At 41.7% G+C, this 16,969-nt stretch overlaps 2 protein-coding genes across 3 annotated transcripts in view; both read right to left on the bottom strand.

Annotated features, from left to right (window-relative positions):
* Acsl3 (acyl-CoA synthetase long chain family member 3) overlaps window positions 1-16,969 on the bottom strand; it is a 47,676-nt gene that overhangs the window by 26,655 nt on the left and 4,052 nt on the right. The window contains exons 1-2 of one of the 2 annotated variants that reach the window (XM_075952219.1): window positions 15,723-15,859; window positions 1,748-2,165 (exon numbers count right to left, since the gene is read on the bottom strand). In XM_075952219.1, coding sequence (XP_075808334.1) covers window positions 1,748-2,125 — 378 coding nt within the window. In that variant the 5' untranslated portion in view covers window positions 2,126-2,165; window positions 15,723-15,859. Of the gene's footprint in view, window positions 1-1,747; window positions 2,166-15,722; window positions 15,860-16,969 lie in introns of those variants that run through there. The other variant, XM_075952220.1, reaches the window with a different exon arrangement.
* Window positions 10,372-15,856, bottom strand: LOC142837218 (U3 small nucleolar RNA-associated protein 14 homolog B-like). The gene is made up of 2 exons (XM_075952218.1): window positions 15,723-15,856; window positions 10,372-14,478 (listed from the first exon to the last, which is right to left on the bottom strand). The coding sequence occupies exon 2, from the start codon at window positions 14,415-14,417 to the stop codon at window positions 12,048-12,050; it is 2,370 nt and encodes a 789-aa protein (XP_075808333.1). The 5' UTR covers window positions 14,418-14,478; window positions 15,723-15,856; the 3' UTR covers window positions 10,372-12,047.

The raw sequence follows: 16,969 nt of genomic DNA, 5'->3' as shown, positions 1-16,969 counted from the left end.
TTATCCATCATTCCTATGGAAGAGGACAGTGCACCATCCGCCCAGGTGCTCCTCACAACTCAAGTTACTCACCTTTGCATTTCATCCTCAGGCTCACTGTTAGATCTATCCAGAGTCTACCACCTCATCTACAAAGTATGGCCTGAACCCAGCCACCTCTTTTACCTCCATTACTGTCACGCCAGGCCATCTTCTCCACAACTCCATACCACTCTTAGCCTCCTACACACACATGAAAAGGACTCTTACTGCCCTTACTTCAGATGCAAGAGTTTAATACAAGCCTGGCTGCATGAGACCTTAAAAATAAATGAACAAATAAAAGCCTTCTGACCGTCCTCTAATGTTTGGCCAGTAGGAAAAACTAAGCTGTGTCACCCACTCCCCGCCAGGACAGATGCTGGTCATGACACAGGACAGTGGGTGTGAGTGGGCATAGGGCTGGCTCTTTAACTCACTCTCTAGCTTGCAGTCCATTCCCACAGCTGCCACAGCCCAACAGAAACATGGGTCTCGGCTATACTCTGATACAGACAACAGACAGTAGATTTCATTTGTTATACATACAAAACCTAAAAATTAACTCTAGGTCCCCAAAAGAGCTAATTCTAGACAAGAAAAACAGAATGTTTTGTCAATCTATATATATAGATTCTGAACAAACTGATAAACAACAAATGCAAATTTCACAAGTACTAATAATAGGCATATCTTCTGACATAAAGGATTAAAGGTACATGCCTTTAATCCCAGCATTCTGTGGAGGCAGAAGGTGGGTGGACCTCTGAGTTTGAGAGCAGCCTGGTCTACACAGAGTTCCAAGACAGCTAGGACTACACAGAGAGAGACCACAATTTATAAACAATTAATAGATAGATAGACAGACAGATGGGTAAATAAATAGGAAAATGATACAAATAATTGGTTTTTTTTTCTCCTCTCCTATAATCTGTAGTTAGCTACAGAGTATGAGTTTTGGAGATCAAAGGCCTGAGTTCAAGCCTCAGCTTTGCCACTCAGCAGCCTTAGGGTCCTGGGGTAAGTTAGTTACCTAACTCATCTGTGTGCCAATGCTCTGGTCTTCAACAGAGATGGCATCATCTAATCCATAAGGTTACTTCCAGGTTGAAAAGAACTTGGTACTAATTAAAACAGCTTGGCTCATAAATACTAATGCCACAGTCATTAAATAACTTTTCTAAAGCCACAAGACTAGTAAGTGGCGAAACCAAAATTCAAACTTGCGGTCTGGGTCTAAAGCCCAAGCTCTTAACCACAATATTTCTGTCTGTAAAGACAGCTCATCTCTGTTTCAAGCCAAGATTCTCTACAGTAGTAAAAACAAAAATTTAAACCATGCAACTGCCATTACCAAAGTACCAAGATATTAACACCCACTGTGAATCCCAGGAAAACCAAAACAAGTCACATGGCGCCAAGCACTCTAGAATAGGGCTCCCCACTCTAAACTACCTAAATGTTTTATCGCACGCCATGGAGATGTCAGGTTCAAGAGCCCCCCACCAAGGCACATTTTCTCCATGTCTTCCTGAAAAATAAGTCAAATCGGTGGCAGTCAGGACAGAGGGACAAAAGAGTCTAGGGCCCTAGAGGGAGACTTTCTCCAGCAACACCAGCAGAACCCAGCTGCAGGAGACTACACTTCCCATGATTCTAAGTGTGTACACGGAGAAAAGACTTGTGGGTACATGTATGAAGGAACTCAAGGCAGCAGACATCATCTCACCTTTTTAAAAACTTTTCCATTTGGTTGAATCTCATCTTCCTCATTCAAAATTTCACGCGTTCCCAATAGTCTCTTGTCCTTAAATTTATTTTTTGCATACAGAAAGACTTTATCAAGTGTATTGCAGCCAGGGTACAAAACTGAAGCCAAACTGTCCAAGCTGTCAATAGATCTGTATGCAGAATCCGGTTCTGAATTGACAGACTTTGCTTTAATTTGGTTTGATTTTTCTTGTCTTGACTCACATAAAAAGTAAAATGGAATGTATGTTAAAATAGTATATACGTATATTACAAAACGTATGAAATATAAAAGTATAGGGTTGATGGTCTGTTTTAGCTTCATGGTAGATGGTTTTGAAGATGCGTGGTTATTCATAAGTGTTCAAAAATTAGAATTAAAAGATTTCAACAAGAACCTAGAAGAAGAAAAAAGAAATAGATTAGCTCAAAATCACTTTAATAGACAAGGAACTTAACTGGCAAACATGCACACTAGATTTTATTTTCCATAGTAGTTCTGAATATTGGTCAGTTTTTGCAGACCAAATTATGAAGCAAGACAACAAAGCATGACCACTGTGTCTTTCTTTTAAGATTTATTCATTATAAACAGTGTTCCGCCTGCATGTATGCCTGCATGTGAGAAGAAGGCACCAGACCTCATTACACATGGTTGTGAGCCAACATGTAGCCACTGGGAATTGAACTCAGGACCTCTGGAAAAGCTCTTAACCTCTGAGCCATCTCTGCAGTCCCCATTTATTTATTTATTTATCTATCTATTTATTTTTCTTAACATATAAATTGTGTGTCTTTAGCATTACCAATTCCCTGGTTGTCACTAGTAAAGTCATTATGGAAATCAGTGTGGAGAATCTCACAAAGCTAAAAATCCACCATATGACCCCAAAGGACTCAGCATCCCACCCACAGATACTTGCTCAGCATTTCCACTGCCAGTCTATTGACCATAATCAGGAAATGAGAACAATCTAACTTCACCCAGAATGAATAATATGTGATACATATTCACAACGCAATCCTACTAATATGTAAAGGACAATAAAATCATAAAATTTTCAGGTAATTGGGTGGGACCAGAAAATACACTGAAGAGGTAAGTCAGATCCAGAGAGACAAGTATCACATGTTCTATTTATGAATTCTACCTCTGAATCTTTAGATATGAGTATATAACCTGGAGTAACCACAGAAATCAGAAATTAGAAGAGACCATGAGGAGGGGCATTTCTATGGTGGGGGACGTAGAAGGGAAAGATGGGGAAAACTGGGAGGGGGGATGGCTTACCTGGAAATGTGAAGGGAGGGGGAAAGGATAGGTTAAAAAATAGCATAATGCTTGAAAGCCATAGGAAAACATTTTGCTAACAAATACATTTACAATATATGTGTGTGTACACATACATACATACATAGTTTGAAGCTATGCCACTTGAGATGATAATGCTCTCCCTAAGAGCCATATACTACCTAACAAAAACCCCAGTGTCAGGCAGGGGAAACCTTCAAGTTGGTCAGGAGAGTTGAAAAGACTCCCAGTAATAAAAGCTATTGTCGCTGGTTTGGTAGTCTTCCAGAACAGAGAGGCAAGATGCTATTGCTAAAGACACCAAATACTTGAGACACAGGACTCAGAAGAATCAAGCTGGAACTGACCTGGAAGCCACCTGGCTGAGGACTAGCTCTCACAGCATCTGAGGGTGCTATGCAATCAGCCAAGAGAGAAGAGTCATCAGCGGTCCCGCTCAGCTGTGATGCCTATGAACCACAAGGACCAGCATGGCAATACCCTCAAGGGTAAAACCATGATACAAACTTGGAGCAACCACAGCTGTCTAACTGAACTTTAAGGCAGCTCAGTAGGAAGGAACTCATGCCTGGCTGTAACCCTAGCCAACTACCTGTGGCTTCAAGTTATGGAGCCTGAAGGAGAACATAAACATACTACTGTTGCTTTCCTAACCCAGCATATTTTCTAACTGCATTCTAAACACCTATCCCTGTAACCACGGATAAATGTAGCTTTTGCCATTCATCAAAGAAGCTTCTTTTGCTGCAGATGGACATGGCTACAGAAACCACAACTGGTTAAAATGCAGACAACTGACTCTGCAGGACACAATCCCAATTGATATAGCTATAACGCAAGCCATACACCTAGGGCTCAGGGGACACACAGGAAGACTAGGAGCCTCTGGACATCACCTGTGAGATGCCTTCTAGATATGACAGGAAAGCTGTCTTAAAAATACTGCAAGCCGGGCGATGGTGGCGCACGCCTTTAATCCCAGCACTTGGGAGGCAGAGGCAGGCAGATCTCTGTGAGTTCGAGACCAGCCTGGTCTACAGAGCTAGTTCCAGGACAGGCTCCAAAGCCACAGAGAAACCCTGTCTCGAAAAACCAAAAAAAAAAAAAAAATACTGCAGCTTAAACGGAATCTGTACAATCTGAAGAGCAACTGACATGCCAGTGTGAACTGTGAAAATCTCACAAGGCCCTACCCCTAGATGAAGAACTGCAGACAATTAACAGCTGCTGAGAATACCAAATCAGTCTTCTCCAGGGAGGAGGTCCTTGATAGATTATCCAATCCCAAGTGCCCAGTCCTAAACAACTGTATGTGTACGTGTGGGCACGCTCTCGCACACACAAAACTATAAATGGACTCAGCAGGAGCTCTCCCCCTCTCTTGTAAATCATGGATTTGAGTAGGGGAACACGGTAGGTATTTTAGAGAAGGAAGAGTGGAAATAATGTAAATACAATACTTACATATAAACTTTCAAAGCATTTATAATAAGGGAGAGAAGTAGTCATTCAACCTAACTTACAGAATAAAAAAGACAGTTTAGCTAAACCGGGTGGTGGTATAAGCCTTTAATCCCAGCACTTGGGAGGCAGAGACAGGCAAATCTCTGGGAGTTTTGAGGCCAGCCTGATCTACAGAGTGAGTTCCAGGAAGGCTCCAAATCTACAGAGAAACCTTGTCTCAAACAACAACAAAGATACCCAAACCTGCTACATTCCACTAGTGGGAAGTCAGAACTCTCTACTGCACTGGATTCTTCACCGGGACGCCTCACCAGGCTTCCCACTAGTAGTACGTAGCACTAGTTCCAGGCTGATATTCGTTCTGTTGTCAACAATCATTGCATAGAATTATGAAGACCAGTCCAGAGAATATGGATTTTTGTCCTACAGTGGGTGGGTATCGTCTGGCTATCAAAGCTTCTATACAGGTAAATGGAGTAGCAAAAAAGTAAAATTGTCTTGGTAGTCCTAGAACATCACAATAGCAAAGAACAAATATATCCTAATAACTCCAAAAAACAGAATTATCTAATGTGGTGGCTTGAGTAAGAATGCCCCATAGGCTCGTTTATTTGAAAGCTTAGTCACCAGGCATGAGAAGGGTTAGAAGAGATTAGAAAGATAAGGAGGTGTGGCCTCGTTGGAGGAAGTGTGTCACTGGGGGTCTCTCCCTCTCTCCTGGCCCGTGGGTCAGGAGGTAGCCCTCAGCTGCTGCCCTGGCGTCATGAGTGTTGCCATGTTCCTGCCAGGCTCCCACTACGATGAAAACGGACTAAACCTCTGAAACTAAGCTAGCCCCAGTTCAGCTGCCTTGGTCATGTGTCTCTTCTTTCATAGCAATAGAACACTGACTGAGACAGCTAGCTACTCCCTTTTAAACTTAATTTTACATGTTTTTATTTAATGAAAAAGCTGGGTCCTTCACTACCTCTGAGGTTTTCTTCAGTCATCTGCATTCTATAGACACTGAAGAATGATCCAAAACAAGAAAGTGGATGCCTGTGTACCACATTGCAAACTTACTCCCATCCCCAATCCAGCATAAAGTGTTAAAACTAATAAGGATGACAACTACCCTGATTTGCTAGCCCACATAGAATTTCTCAGGATGTAGAACCCTCACTACTGAAAGGGAGGAAAAGTCTCACGCAAGCAGTGATGAGCAGGTTGGTTTATCCACAGTTAATTATTTCCTGGAGTCAGCAAATTAATGGTGATCTGAGCTCTACCACTAATTAGGTTTGGTCTTTCATCAAGAAATAACTTTCTGTACCTGATTTCACCCGTCTGTCTCCATTTATCTAATGCACAAAATTAAAATAAGGATAAATGTGAAAAGCAGTAGGCACAAGCAGGGCTCTGGGAAAACACAAAGGCATCATGAAAAGTGGCCAACACAGAGCTAAATTAGAGTTCAGTTTCATGCATAGTTAACACAACATATAGGGGGAAAAAATACAGAAACTTGTTTTTATTTAGATGTCACATTGCTGTGAGACAAAGGTCTTTTATCCTGTCACTTGTGTTATTTTAATAAAATGCTGACTGGCCAGCAGCCAGGCAGGAAGTAGAGGCAGAGGAGAATTCTGGGAAGAGGAAATGTCAGTCTGCAGTTGTCACCCAGCCGCAGAAGAAGCAAGACGAGAATCCCTCGCTGACAAAGGTACCAAGCCATGTGGATAACACAGACAAGAACTATGAGCTAATATAAGTTATCAGAGTTAATAAGTAGCCTGAGCTAATAGGCCAATCAGTTTATAATTAATGTAGGCCTTTGTATGTTTATTTGGAACTAAACGGCTGTGGGACCTGGTGGACAGAAACCTCAGCAACACCACATGGCTGACTGACTTAGTACTATTGCTGACAGAACTATTTTGATAACAAGTTTACAAAACCTCCAAAAGACGTGTTCCTTTTAGAGCAATGGTAACAAGGACTTGGATTAACGCTGGCTCCCACTTACTCATCATGGAAATATGGTATGTCACTAACATCCTAAAGCTTCAGGTTCAAGTCTAAAGCTAAACAGACAATACCAATAAAGAAACAAGAAAACATATGGGACAATCCCTACACATTCTGCAAAATGCAATACATCTGCTAGCAAGACTTGATTTTCACCTATAAAACTACCATTCCCATAGTCTAACTTTACCTTAAGTACTTGTCACACGTCGCTCATCCTGAAACACTGAAGTCCGTTTAACTTCATGGTTAAGCACTTAAGCTATGAAGCCAAATTCCAGGCTTGACTCTCAACAACTTACTAAATGCCACCTAAATTGTTCCTACTTCTCGTTTACAGGAGTGAAGAACCCTTGTATCATGACGTCACTATGAGGATTAAGGCATCAGCATATTTCAAGTCAGCTGCGCACATCAAGGTGATCTCAGCCGGCTTTCATCAATTTGCTTGCCACCCTTAAGCTTCTAGGTTCATACAAGAGACTGAAGTCCTATCTACCCATGAAGTACCTTATGAAATGAAACAGTCATCACAAGAAGTCACTCACTCAAGGGAGAGCCAGTGACAGCATCCTCAGCAGCAGCAACACTTTCCATACAACTGAGGTAAGGGTCCCAGCCAAGCACCACACACTAGGAAAGCCAGATAGCCCAGAGCCTTAGTGCCCAAACAAAGGTGCCCTTCGCCAGCCATTCTCAGCAACAAATCAGGCTTGGTTTTACAAAGCAAATAAAGTAAATAAAAAGGGGCTAATTCATTTAATATATACTCACACAATAGTAACCTTTCCTAAGTCTAGTTCATAGTACTAGATTTTATAGCACACAACTATGAAAACAAGTGTTGAAAGTTACTTTCTAGACCTCACGGCAATTCCATAAGTAGAAAATGCATTTAGAAATAATTCAACACAAATTTTGACCAGTTCTACTTATACAACCTCCTAAACAATGGTCCTTTAAGAACCCCCTTAAGTGCTGTGGTCCACTCCACTGTCTTGGCTGTTTCACTGACTCACAACTCTCATACACACACACACACTTGCTCACCCCAGGAAAATCTATTCCTACTGTTCTAACCCACAATCTAATCTTCATACTATATCCAAAGGAAGTGGTCTGAAGTTTTCTCCATTCAAAGATGCAATTTTATATGAGGATTTGATTAAAGGGAAGGGAATGAGGAGGATTGGCACAAGTCCAACTATCTTTGTATTATCAAATGTAAAAGCAGAGTGACTGGAGCTGGGTACCCACATCCCATTGACAATGACTGTGTTGATCAGTAATGTACCAACCAGCCAACGACTGAATGTCTTGTGTAGTAACACAATAATGACTAGAACGATGTACTTTGTATACTACTTTGCATGTACTCAATCATTTTCTGCAAGTGAGAGCCAGACATATAACATGTATACATTCATACACACATATATACAGACATTCCCCACCCCCAGATCATTTGCTGCTAGATTACATGACAATCCAACCATTTGTGTCCTAACAATTCCAGATCCAGAAATAATACATTCAGTATTCCATGAACCCAGTCCATTAAAGTAAACTGCCTAGTTTTTAGGTAAAGGCTGTTTTAAGTAAACAAATAACCTCATTTTTGAACTTTCTTTCCTAGAAAAATAACAAGAGCCTGGAGGTGGTGGCACTCGCCTTTAATTCCAGCACTTGGAAGACAGAGGCAAATGAATCTGTGAGAGTGCATGGCCAGCCTGGTCTACAAAGTGAGTTCCAGGACAGCCAGGACTTTTGTTACACAGAGAAACTCCATCTCGAAAAATAAAAAATAAAGAGAATGACGTAGAACCGGCCAGTTTGTAGATTTAAGCCACACTGCAGCCTCGGATTTCAAGCTCCTCCGTATCCACCACTCCAATTTCTTCCTACTTAGACTACTCTGTTCCACCTCCCAGACCGCATCTCAGCCCCGGCATCATTCCCTCCCCCATGCTGGGTTTTTTTTTTTCTCTCATGCCCAGAAAATATACAAACTAAACATCTTTATTATGTAAGAGAAGTCTCTAATAGCTTCAAACATCAATGCTCATGTCAGGTCTAGTTCGAATTCTACAAGTCTAATAACCAGGCGGTGGTGGCACACGCCATTAATCCCGGCACTTGGGAGACAGAGGCAGAGGCAGATGGATCTCTGTGAGTTCTAATCCAGCCTGCTCTAACAAAGTGAATTCCAGGACAGCCAGGGCTACACAGACAAAGCCTTTTTAGCAAAAAAAAAAAAAAAATTGTTCAGGCCAGAGACAGATTAGTGGGTAAAAATACTTGTCACCAACACTTGTCAAGCTCTATCTTGGGAACTTTCAGGACGGAGGGAGCTGTCCTGTGAATTCCACAAGAGGGCAACAGCACACACACACACACAAATAACAAGTCTTTATGTTTCTGTTACTACTTTCTAGGTACAGAAGAAATGATTTTTACTTAATACGGAATTGCTTAGACACAGATTTTCAAAACCATACTTTCTTCATAAGCAGTCCAGTTCTAGCAATCCTATCCCACCCTTCTCTGACCATCAACGCCTCCATTTTCTTTGGCATCTCATGGACTTCCTGGCCTGACTCTAGTTCATCTCTGCAGCCCACGTGCTCCCTTCTCCCTACATACGATCCTTCCACCGTCATGGTACACCCGTGCCTCTCTAGTCTGTACTAGCTTCTTCTACCCCAAGGCCTTCCCCAGTCTCTATCACCCACATTCTGGAAGGTAAACCCCATGACTTAACATCACTACTTTAGACTAGGCCATCCTTTATTCACTCCATCCCTTCAAACAGCTATCTTCTCTACTGTTTGGTGTTGATTTGAAAGTAAAGAGAGTATCTTAAAGCCATAAAGTCATCATCAGCTGATGCTCAAGCACCTGTTGCTGATGGACATGTGCCCAGTGATGGAGTGCACACCCTAGCCCTTGTGAGGTCCAGCAATGGGGAGGACTGCTGAAGGATTTCACACACCATTGGACAGGGCCATCATAGCTACTGAGGATTTACAAATCTATTTTTCACCTCCCCGACTTGAATCCCAGTGCTTTTTAGACAGCTCCAACTGTCCCAACTCTGATGTCACCTCCATGAAACCTAGCAACTGCTTGTAGTCTTTCCCTCTAAGAACCCAATACTTTGAATAGACCTCTACAGATTTTGCTTGTTTCCAACTACACTTCAAGGAAATGGGGATATTAATGAGTCAGCTCTGAAATACTTAGACCAAGAAAACCAGAAAACATTATATACCATGTACTCAATAAATGTTTATAGTTTACTTTGTTTTGTTGTTTTATGAACTTATTTCAAACAGTAAAACAAGAAACATCACAGAAAATAATAAGGAATTTTGTGTCTTCGCTTCTGAAAAATAGGCTGGAAATCTCAAAGAAAGTAAGGGGTTTTTTCTATAAACTCACTCAACAGTCAGGCAATCACTGAAAGGTTATCACCTACATTGTCCTGTCTTCAGATCTTTCAGTAGAATATAGGATATTGCTAAGTATGGTGGCTACTGGAATCAGAACATCACTGAGTCTGGTTTAACCAAAACACTCAAGAGGCTAAGTAGTTTGGGGAGAGTCACTTTGTGAAATTATATGTCACACTAAGGATAACAGATGGATCTCTATGAGTTCAATATCAGCCTGGTTGGTGAACGTAAGTTCCAGGGCAACCAGTGTTACATAACCTTGTCTCAAAAAGGGGGGGGGGGCTTTCTTCTTGGCTACATAAATGCAATCACCAATAAAATGTAAGTCACCCTCATGGTAAGGACACAAGAATGAAGGACCACCACTTAGAAAGCAAGTTGTGATTTTTATTAAGAGCACTGAACTTTTTCATATCCTTTACCCAGTATTTTCACTTCTAGGAATCTTTAATAAAAAAAAAAATTTCAAGTTTTCCATAGTCATTTGTAACAGGCATTCAAAAGGAAATAAGCAAATACACAGTAACTGAATGTCAAACACACTGTGACACATACATTCACTAGATTATTATATAGCCACTAAAAATATTTCAAACATCTATTAACATGGTAATTGCTTGTGACATAATGACAAGGAAAAGTAGGCTGAATGTTAAAGATACACAATATAGTTGCACTTGTTAACAAACAATAACACCAAAGTATCAGCAGTGGCCACATTGGGGATGAAGAATTAGTACTGATTTTTAATTTTTCATCTTTATGTTTTTACACATTTTTTTCATATAGAACATATATTGTTATAATAAAGAAATATGTATATAATGATTTCTACAGACAGGAACAAATTTTATATACTAAAAAAATCATAAATCATGGAGCTAGTATATGACCTTTTCAAACAAGAAACAGAACCTGGAAAACCCAAACACTAACTTGAAATGTGGTTCCTGATGATCTCAGCATTTAAGCAGAGGCAGGTGGATCTATGCGAGCTCCAGGCCAGCCTGGGTACACAGAGAGACCTTATTATAAGTAGATAGGTTGGGGGGGGGGCTAAAACAGAAGAATAGCTACAAATTTAAATCCAGAGTTTTAGTACAACCAGAGTCCAAAACACTGCTCAAAACTTAAAAGCATGCAGTAAAATCCTCATTCTCCTTTATTCTTCACATCTCTTGCCAAGTGACTGTTTTACTTCCTATCATCCATCCCTCCTGCCCATGTTCACTCTGACTTCTACAAGCTGAGGTCTTTAACTCTCACCCCATCAATACATGTCAATACATCCAGCAAGCACACTGCCAGCTTGGCACCCACACTCCTTTAACATAGACATCAGCACACCTAACCCCTATACAAGTCTTATTTCCTCTACATTGCCGAAAAGAAGAAATAAAACATAATTTCAAATGTCTATGCAAAGCATTTAAGGCCCTCCACAACTGACTTCTCAATACTCCCAATTCCCTGTCACACTTTATTCTTAAATAAATTCTAGTCACTTCCATCTATTCTCACTGTGTTCGCCAATATCTAAACTTGTTCACTTTGCCTGTTAACTCTTCTTAGAATACTTTCAGGATTGTTTGGTTTTTTAAGCCAAGTTCTCACTCTCTAGCCTCAAGTAAATGATCCTTTTGCCTAGGCCTCTCAGAATGCTGGATTACATATAGGTGCCACTACATCAGGAGCTATTAATTTAATATCTAAACTAATTGAGCAATCTTTGCTGCCCATGATTCTTCTGTCCTATCGCTGCCTGAACTTCTGTCCACTCACTGATCCATCTTTAATACTAGGACAGGACCTACATAGGTACTCTAGCTTATGGTAGTCATTTTTCCCATTGCTGACTTTATCACATATCTCAAAATGGAATGGAAACTCTTTACTAGATAAAAATGTCTTATTTCTACAATGTGGCTGAACTACTCAGTGTTCTGCCAATTAAGTAAATGTCCCCGAAGCACTATGAAGCAACCAAAAGAAACACTCAAGGATCCTTGTGCCAGGAACCAAAATGCTAGTCCCCTAGCAGTTCAATCGGCAGAGCTTGCCTTCAGTTGTTTTTGCTGCTTTTTGGAGAGACACTTCCGATTGCTCTGTAGGACAGAGAGGTCGGACCTTGAAGAAGAATGGTAGCCCACATTTTCTGCTTTTAGGGGCTTAATGATATGGCCTAGTTTAGTGCCAACCTTGGGAACTGTCAGCTTTTGGAAGGCCCTCTGGGTGTTCCATGTGTACCCAATAGGGTTCTGGATAGTCCTTTCAAACTGCTGGTGGTGGGTGAATGGGTGTGGAAGAGTGTGCACCTGATGAGCTGCTGCAAGGATGTTGCGCTTCTCATTGAGAATCACATTTGGCAAGTTCTTGTCTTTTCTTGGAGAACTTTCAGGAGCTTTAATAAGAAAACGGCGTCTCTTCTTGGCACTAGGCTTCAGGCCCATACCAACCCACTCACCCCATCCAGGCAATGTCAGATCCAAGTCCTTTGGCTTATTTGCCTCTACAGCTTCCCTTTTCTCTTTTAAGAACTCTCTGATGACATCATCCCCAGCAAAAGCTTCCTTTATTATCTGCTTGTGGTCTGTCTCCACTTCATCTTCCAACTCCACTACTGTGGGTACTGCCAAGGACTTCACAGGAGATCTAGTAGTTAGGAGTTTCTGTAGATCAATCAACTGATCCTTCTTCTTCTTCTTCTCCTTTCTAGAGACATCAAGTACACTGTGTGGGTTCCTCTCCTTCCATTCTCCTTTTAACATAGGTCTGGGACGCCCCCTTTTCTGACAATGTCCCTCTTTGCCCAACTCTCCTTGTTCTTCCAGAACATGTGTTCTCTCTAGCCTCTGAGGCACCAGGCTCTCCTCCTGAGCAAGCTCCTCTCTCTGGATCTGGAGAACAGTTCCCACTGAACTCACTTTTTGCTGCTCAGACTGATCATTTTCCTTGTGGAGTTTCTGAAGCAATTCCCTCGATTCAGATACTTCCTCCTGGCAATCTGAAGAGACTTCTGCTTCTTGGCTGCCCACTGGCTTAGCACTGTTGGGTTCAACTCTTTCCTGGAAGGATCTTTCTTTCAACAGAAGTTCTTCTGCCACTGGTCTTTCATCTTCCTTACCTACAGAAGACCCACTGGCCACCTGTTCGGGCAGCTGTTCAGGGTCAGTCTTGCGCTCACCCCTTTCTGCACTGCTGTTGCAGCTCCCGAGCATCCAAGGATTTAGACCTGCTGCGTTCATCTGCAGGTCGTTCATCCCATCAGAGGCAGAGATTATTCCCTCATCTGTGCATTCCTCCTCCTCCTCACTCTCTGAAACTACTTGGAGTTTCTGTGTCAGTTCCCTCTTCTTAGCCAATTGTTCCTGCATAGCTTTGCGAGTCTCCAGGTCGTATCTGGCCATAATTGCCTTTGACTTTGCCCATTTCCCACTGCCCTGGTGCTTAAGGCTCATCCGCTCCAGCACTCTGGCCTTTTCCATTTTTCCCAGTTCTTGCAATGCAGTACTTGGGTCATCCTTCCACAGTTGCTCAAACTCTTTGAAGGCTTTCTTGGCCTTTCCTTTCTTCATAAACTTGTGATACTTTTTACTTTTGATTTTCTTTTCTCTTCGAGCTCTGGCCTCATAGTAGGACTGCAGAGCTCGCGTCTTCTGAAGCTCTGCTCGGTGTATCTTGGCTTCTTCCAGGCTCATGGCTTTGAGGGAGGCTTTTTCCACAGGAGTCAATAAAGGGTCTGTTACTGGCTGCTTGTTCTTATGGAGAAGGTTAAAAACTTCTTGCTCCAGGGGGGTTCTTGTTTTCCAGCCAGTGAATGCATGCTCAATGGGAGCAACAGCTGGCAGCTCCTTCTCCATGGGAAAAACCAGCTGTTCTGCTTGCCGGTTCTTCAGAACAACAGGATCCCATTTGGAGAGCACTTGTGAGGTTTTGCTGAATGCTGCTTTCCTGAGGATCTGGTCGGCCTCTCTTTTGTCAAGGGGTACCGCCAGAGTCTTTGGCTTGACTCTAAGCAGCTGTTTCTTCACAGCAGCCAATGAAGATAATGCTGTAGCAGGCTCAAGCAAATCTGAAAGAACCAGCTTTTCACCTGACCCGTCACAAGTAACATTGAACTCTGACACCCTCAGAGTAGCCTCAGATCTCTCTGACAATTTCCACCTACTCTTTCCACCAAGGGAACTGACTGCTTCCAGAAGCTTTTGACATTTTCTTTCTCCATCACTGTCCCCCTCATCTTCACTTGTACTCAGTGGGGAGTGGTTTGGCAAATCCATTAGATCTTCCTGTTGGCTCAAAGCCAGAAGATCTGCCACATTCCTGGTCATGTTCACGGTAGCAGCCTGCTTTCTCTCACCGAAAGCATGTAAGCTCTTGAAGAAGCGTCTGGTGTCACTCTTTGGCTCCATCTACGTACTGCCCACTGTCTCTGACATAGATGTTTTCTGAGAATCTTAGTTATTGAGACGTCTAAAGAAGAAAAGACCCATATAAATACCCCAGTAATTTCTAAGTAGTCAACACATAAAATTTACAAGCCAGTCAGGATGGTAACATACAAGGACAGCTTAGGCTACATAAAGTCTTAGTCTGTGTCTGTCTGTCTCTCTCTTAAGTGTGTGTATATACGTATGTGCATGTGTGTATGGCATATAAATTATGGCACAAGTAACAAAAATCTCAACCCAAGGAAAAGGAAAGGGGAAGCGAAAATGAAGAACTATGATGGGAAAGATTTTATGACAAGAGAAAAACCAGACAGGAAACTAAGTCCAATGGGAAGGCCAAATGGTTGTGGACAATGCCCCATCACCAGTCCCAGCAGCATCATGGCAACCAACTCAAGAGTGTCTCAACATAGTTCCTGTATGTAACAAGTGAAAAGCTCCTGCTGCCTTCTTCACTTGCTATATTCCAGTTGATTCACTGAATGAAATTCATGCAGGGTCTTAACTGGATCTATCTCTCAAACCCCTGTTCCATGCCTCCCCTACCCTCCTTATTCCTCAACAGCTGACCCTCAATGTTGGCTGAAGACGTACTTCCAACACTGCCCCTCGACATGCACTGTGAACACCTTCCTTAAACTCCTGTTTTCCTCAAATCCACCTCAGGTTCACTTCATTTATTTAACTGACCCTTCCCTGACTACTCTGACCAAACAGGAGCTCCCCACCCCTTGGCCTTTACTACACTTTTAGTGCCTTCACAGAGCTTGATAGAAAGTAAGGAATATTTTTAATCAATCCCTTTAAAATGTAAACTATAAAGTTTGTTAACCTACCAGATTCAGAATGTTTGCTACTATGTAACACAAAAATAAGGAGACAGGAGAAGAAGAAAAGAAAGAAAAAAATAGGAAAAAGCAAATTACAACAGAGGAGAAAGGCAGAGGGGTAAGGAAAGCAGCAAGCACTTAGCTGTTTCCCCTAAACTACTGTTTTCTTCCTCGGCCAGAAAAACTCTGTGAGGTAAGAATTTACACTGTCATATTACAAAGACTGAAATGGAAAGCTAACAAACAGGCACAGTGTTGCATGTTTGTAACCCCAGCACCTGGGAGACTGAGACAGGAGATTTTAAGGTCAAGGCTAGAAGTATAGAGTTACATAAAAAAATAAAAAAGAAAGACCTGCCCCCACCCCACCAAAAGAAAAACCTTTTTTAGAAAGAATAAAGTCTGAGAAATAAGTGACTAGCTCCAATTTACATACCAAGTTTTATATACACGGATGGCAATGGTGCCTCCTCCACTCAGCAACTCAAAGTTGATTCAGGAGGCTGAGGCAGAAGGATCTCACCTTCAAGGCCAACCTGAGCCTCACTGCAAGTTCAAGGCCACTTTGAAGTAAATAGTGAGACCCTGTTTCAAAATAAAAAGAAAGAAATGCCACCTGAATTATTATGTCATATGGCATAAACCCTTTAAAGAATAAAAGGCATCTGCCTGTTATCTGGATGAAAATGCCACAATGTCAGCCTGCTTACAATGTGTTACACATAGAAATTTAGTTTTCCCAAGAAAATTAAATCACAAATTCAAAATAACTAATGCTAAATAAAACAGAACAAAACCAGGGGTCAGTGAGATGGCTCAACCAATGATGGCTTGCTACCTAAGCCTGGTGAACTGAGCTCAACCCCTAGAGCCCACATAAAAGCAAGAGAAAACCAACTCCAAAGCTGTCCTCTGACCTTTACATATGACCTGTGACATGCACACAGGCACACATAATCATGTATACATGCTATTAACTTTTAAAATAATAGAACAAAAGCTAGTCAATGTTCTTCAATTTATTGGTTTCGATTTATACACAGTATCTCTAACACCACTAAAAAGAGGTTCTAACACATATGGCACAACTGTATACAAAAAAGTTAATGCTACTTCAAGAGAAGCCAAGTGGTGGTTACGCACACCTTTGATCCCAGCACTTGGAGGAAGAGGCAGGCAGATTCCTGTGAGTTCGAGGCTAGCTTGATCTACAGAGTTCCAAGACAGCCAAGACTACACAGAGAAACTCTGTCTCAAAAAGGGGGGGGGGGGCAATAAACTTTGAATTATCTGAAAACAAATAAAATTAGCTCATGTTTATTGACAACAATACTACAGACACATAAATTCTCACTCTCACGACAGTCAGCTAAAGGTTCAATTCCCATGAATTCAGTAAATACACCAAGGCCCAGAAAAGTTAACCACGCTGTCAGAGGACGAGGACGTTGTCCAGTAAGTGAGAGGATTCAAACCCTAGCACCCAGCCTCCTGTTTCTGTCCACAGAACCACAGTGGGGGACAATGGTGTGCTACACTTACAGGAAAATTCTTGCAGGAAGCAAGTACTAATGCACAGAATTGGCAAAATGACTAGTACTTACAAAAAACACTCAAGGAAACAGTGTTTCTTTGTAAATTTTCCCTACAGCCTTTTATGAAATAAAGTAAAGTGATTAAGAG

This window comes from Microtus pennsylvanicus, chromosome 17 (assembly GCF_037038515.1).
Source record: "Microtus pennsylvanicus isolate mMicPen1 chromosome 17, mMicPen1.hap1, whole genome shotgun sequence".
Taxonomy (NCBI): domain Eukaryota; kingdom Metazoa; phylum Chordata; class Mammalia; order Rodentia; family Cricetidae; genus Microtus; species Microtus pennsylvanicus.
Note: the sequence above shows the minus strand (reverse complement) of the source record. Positions and strands in the feature narration are given on the sequence as shown.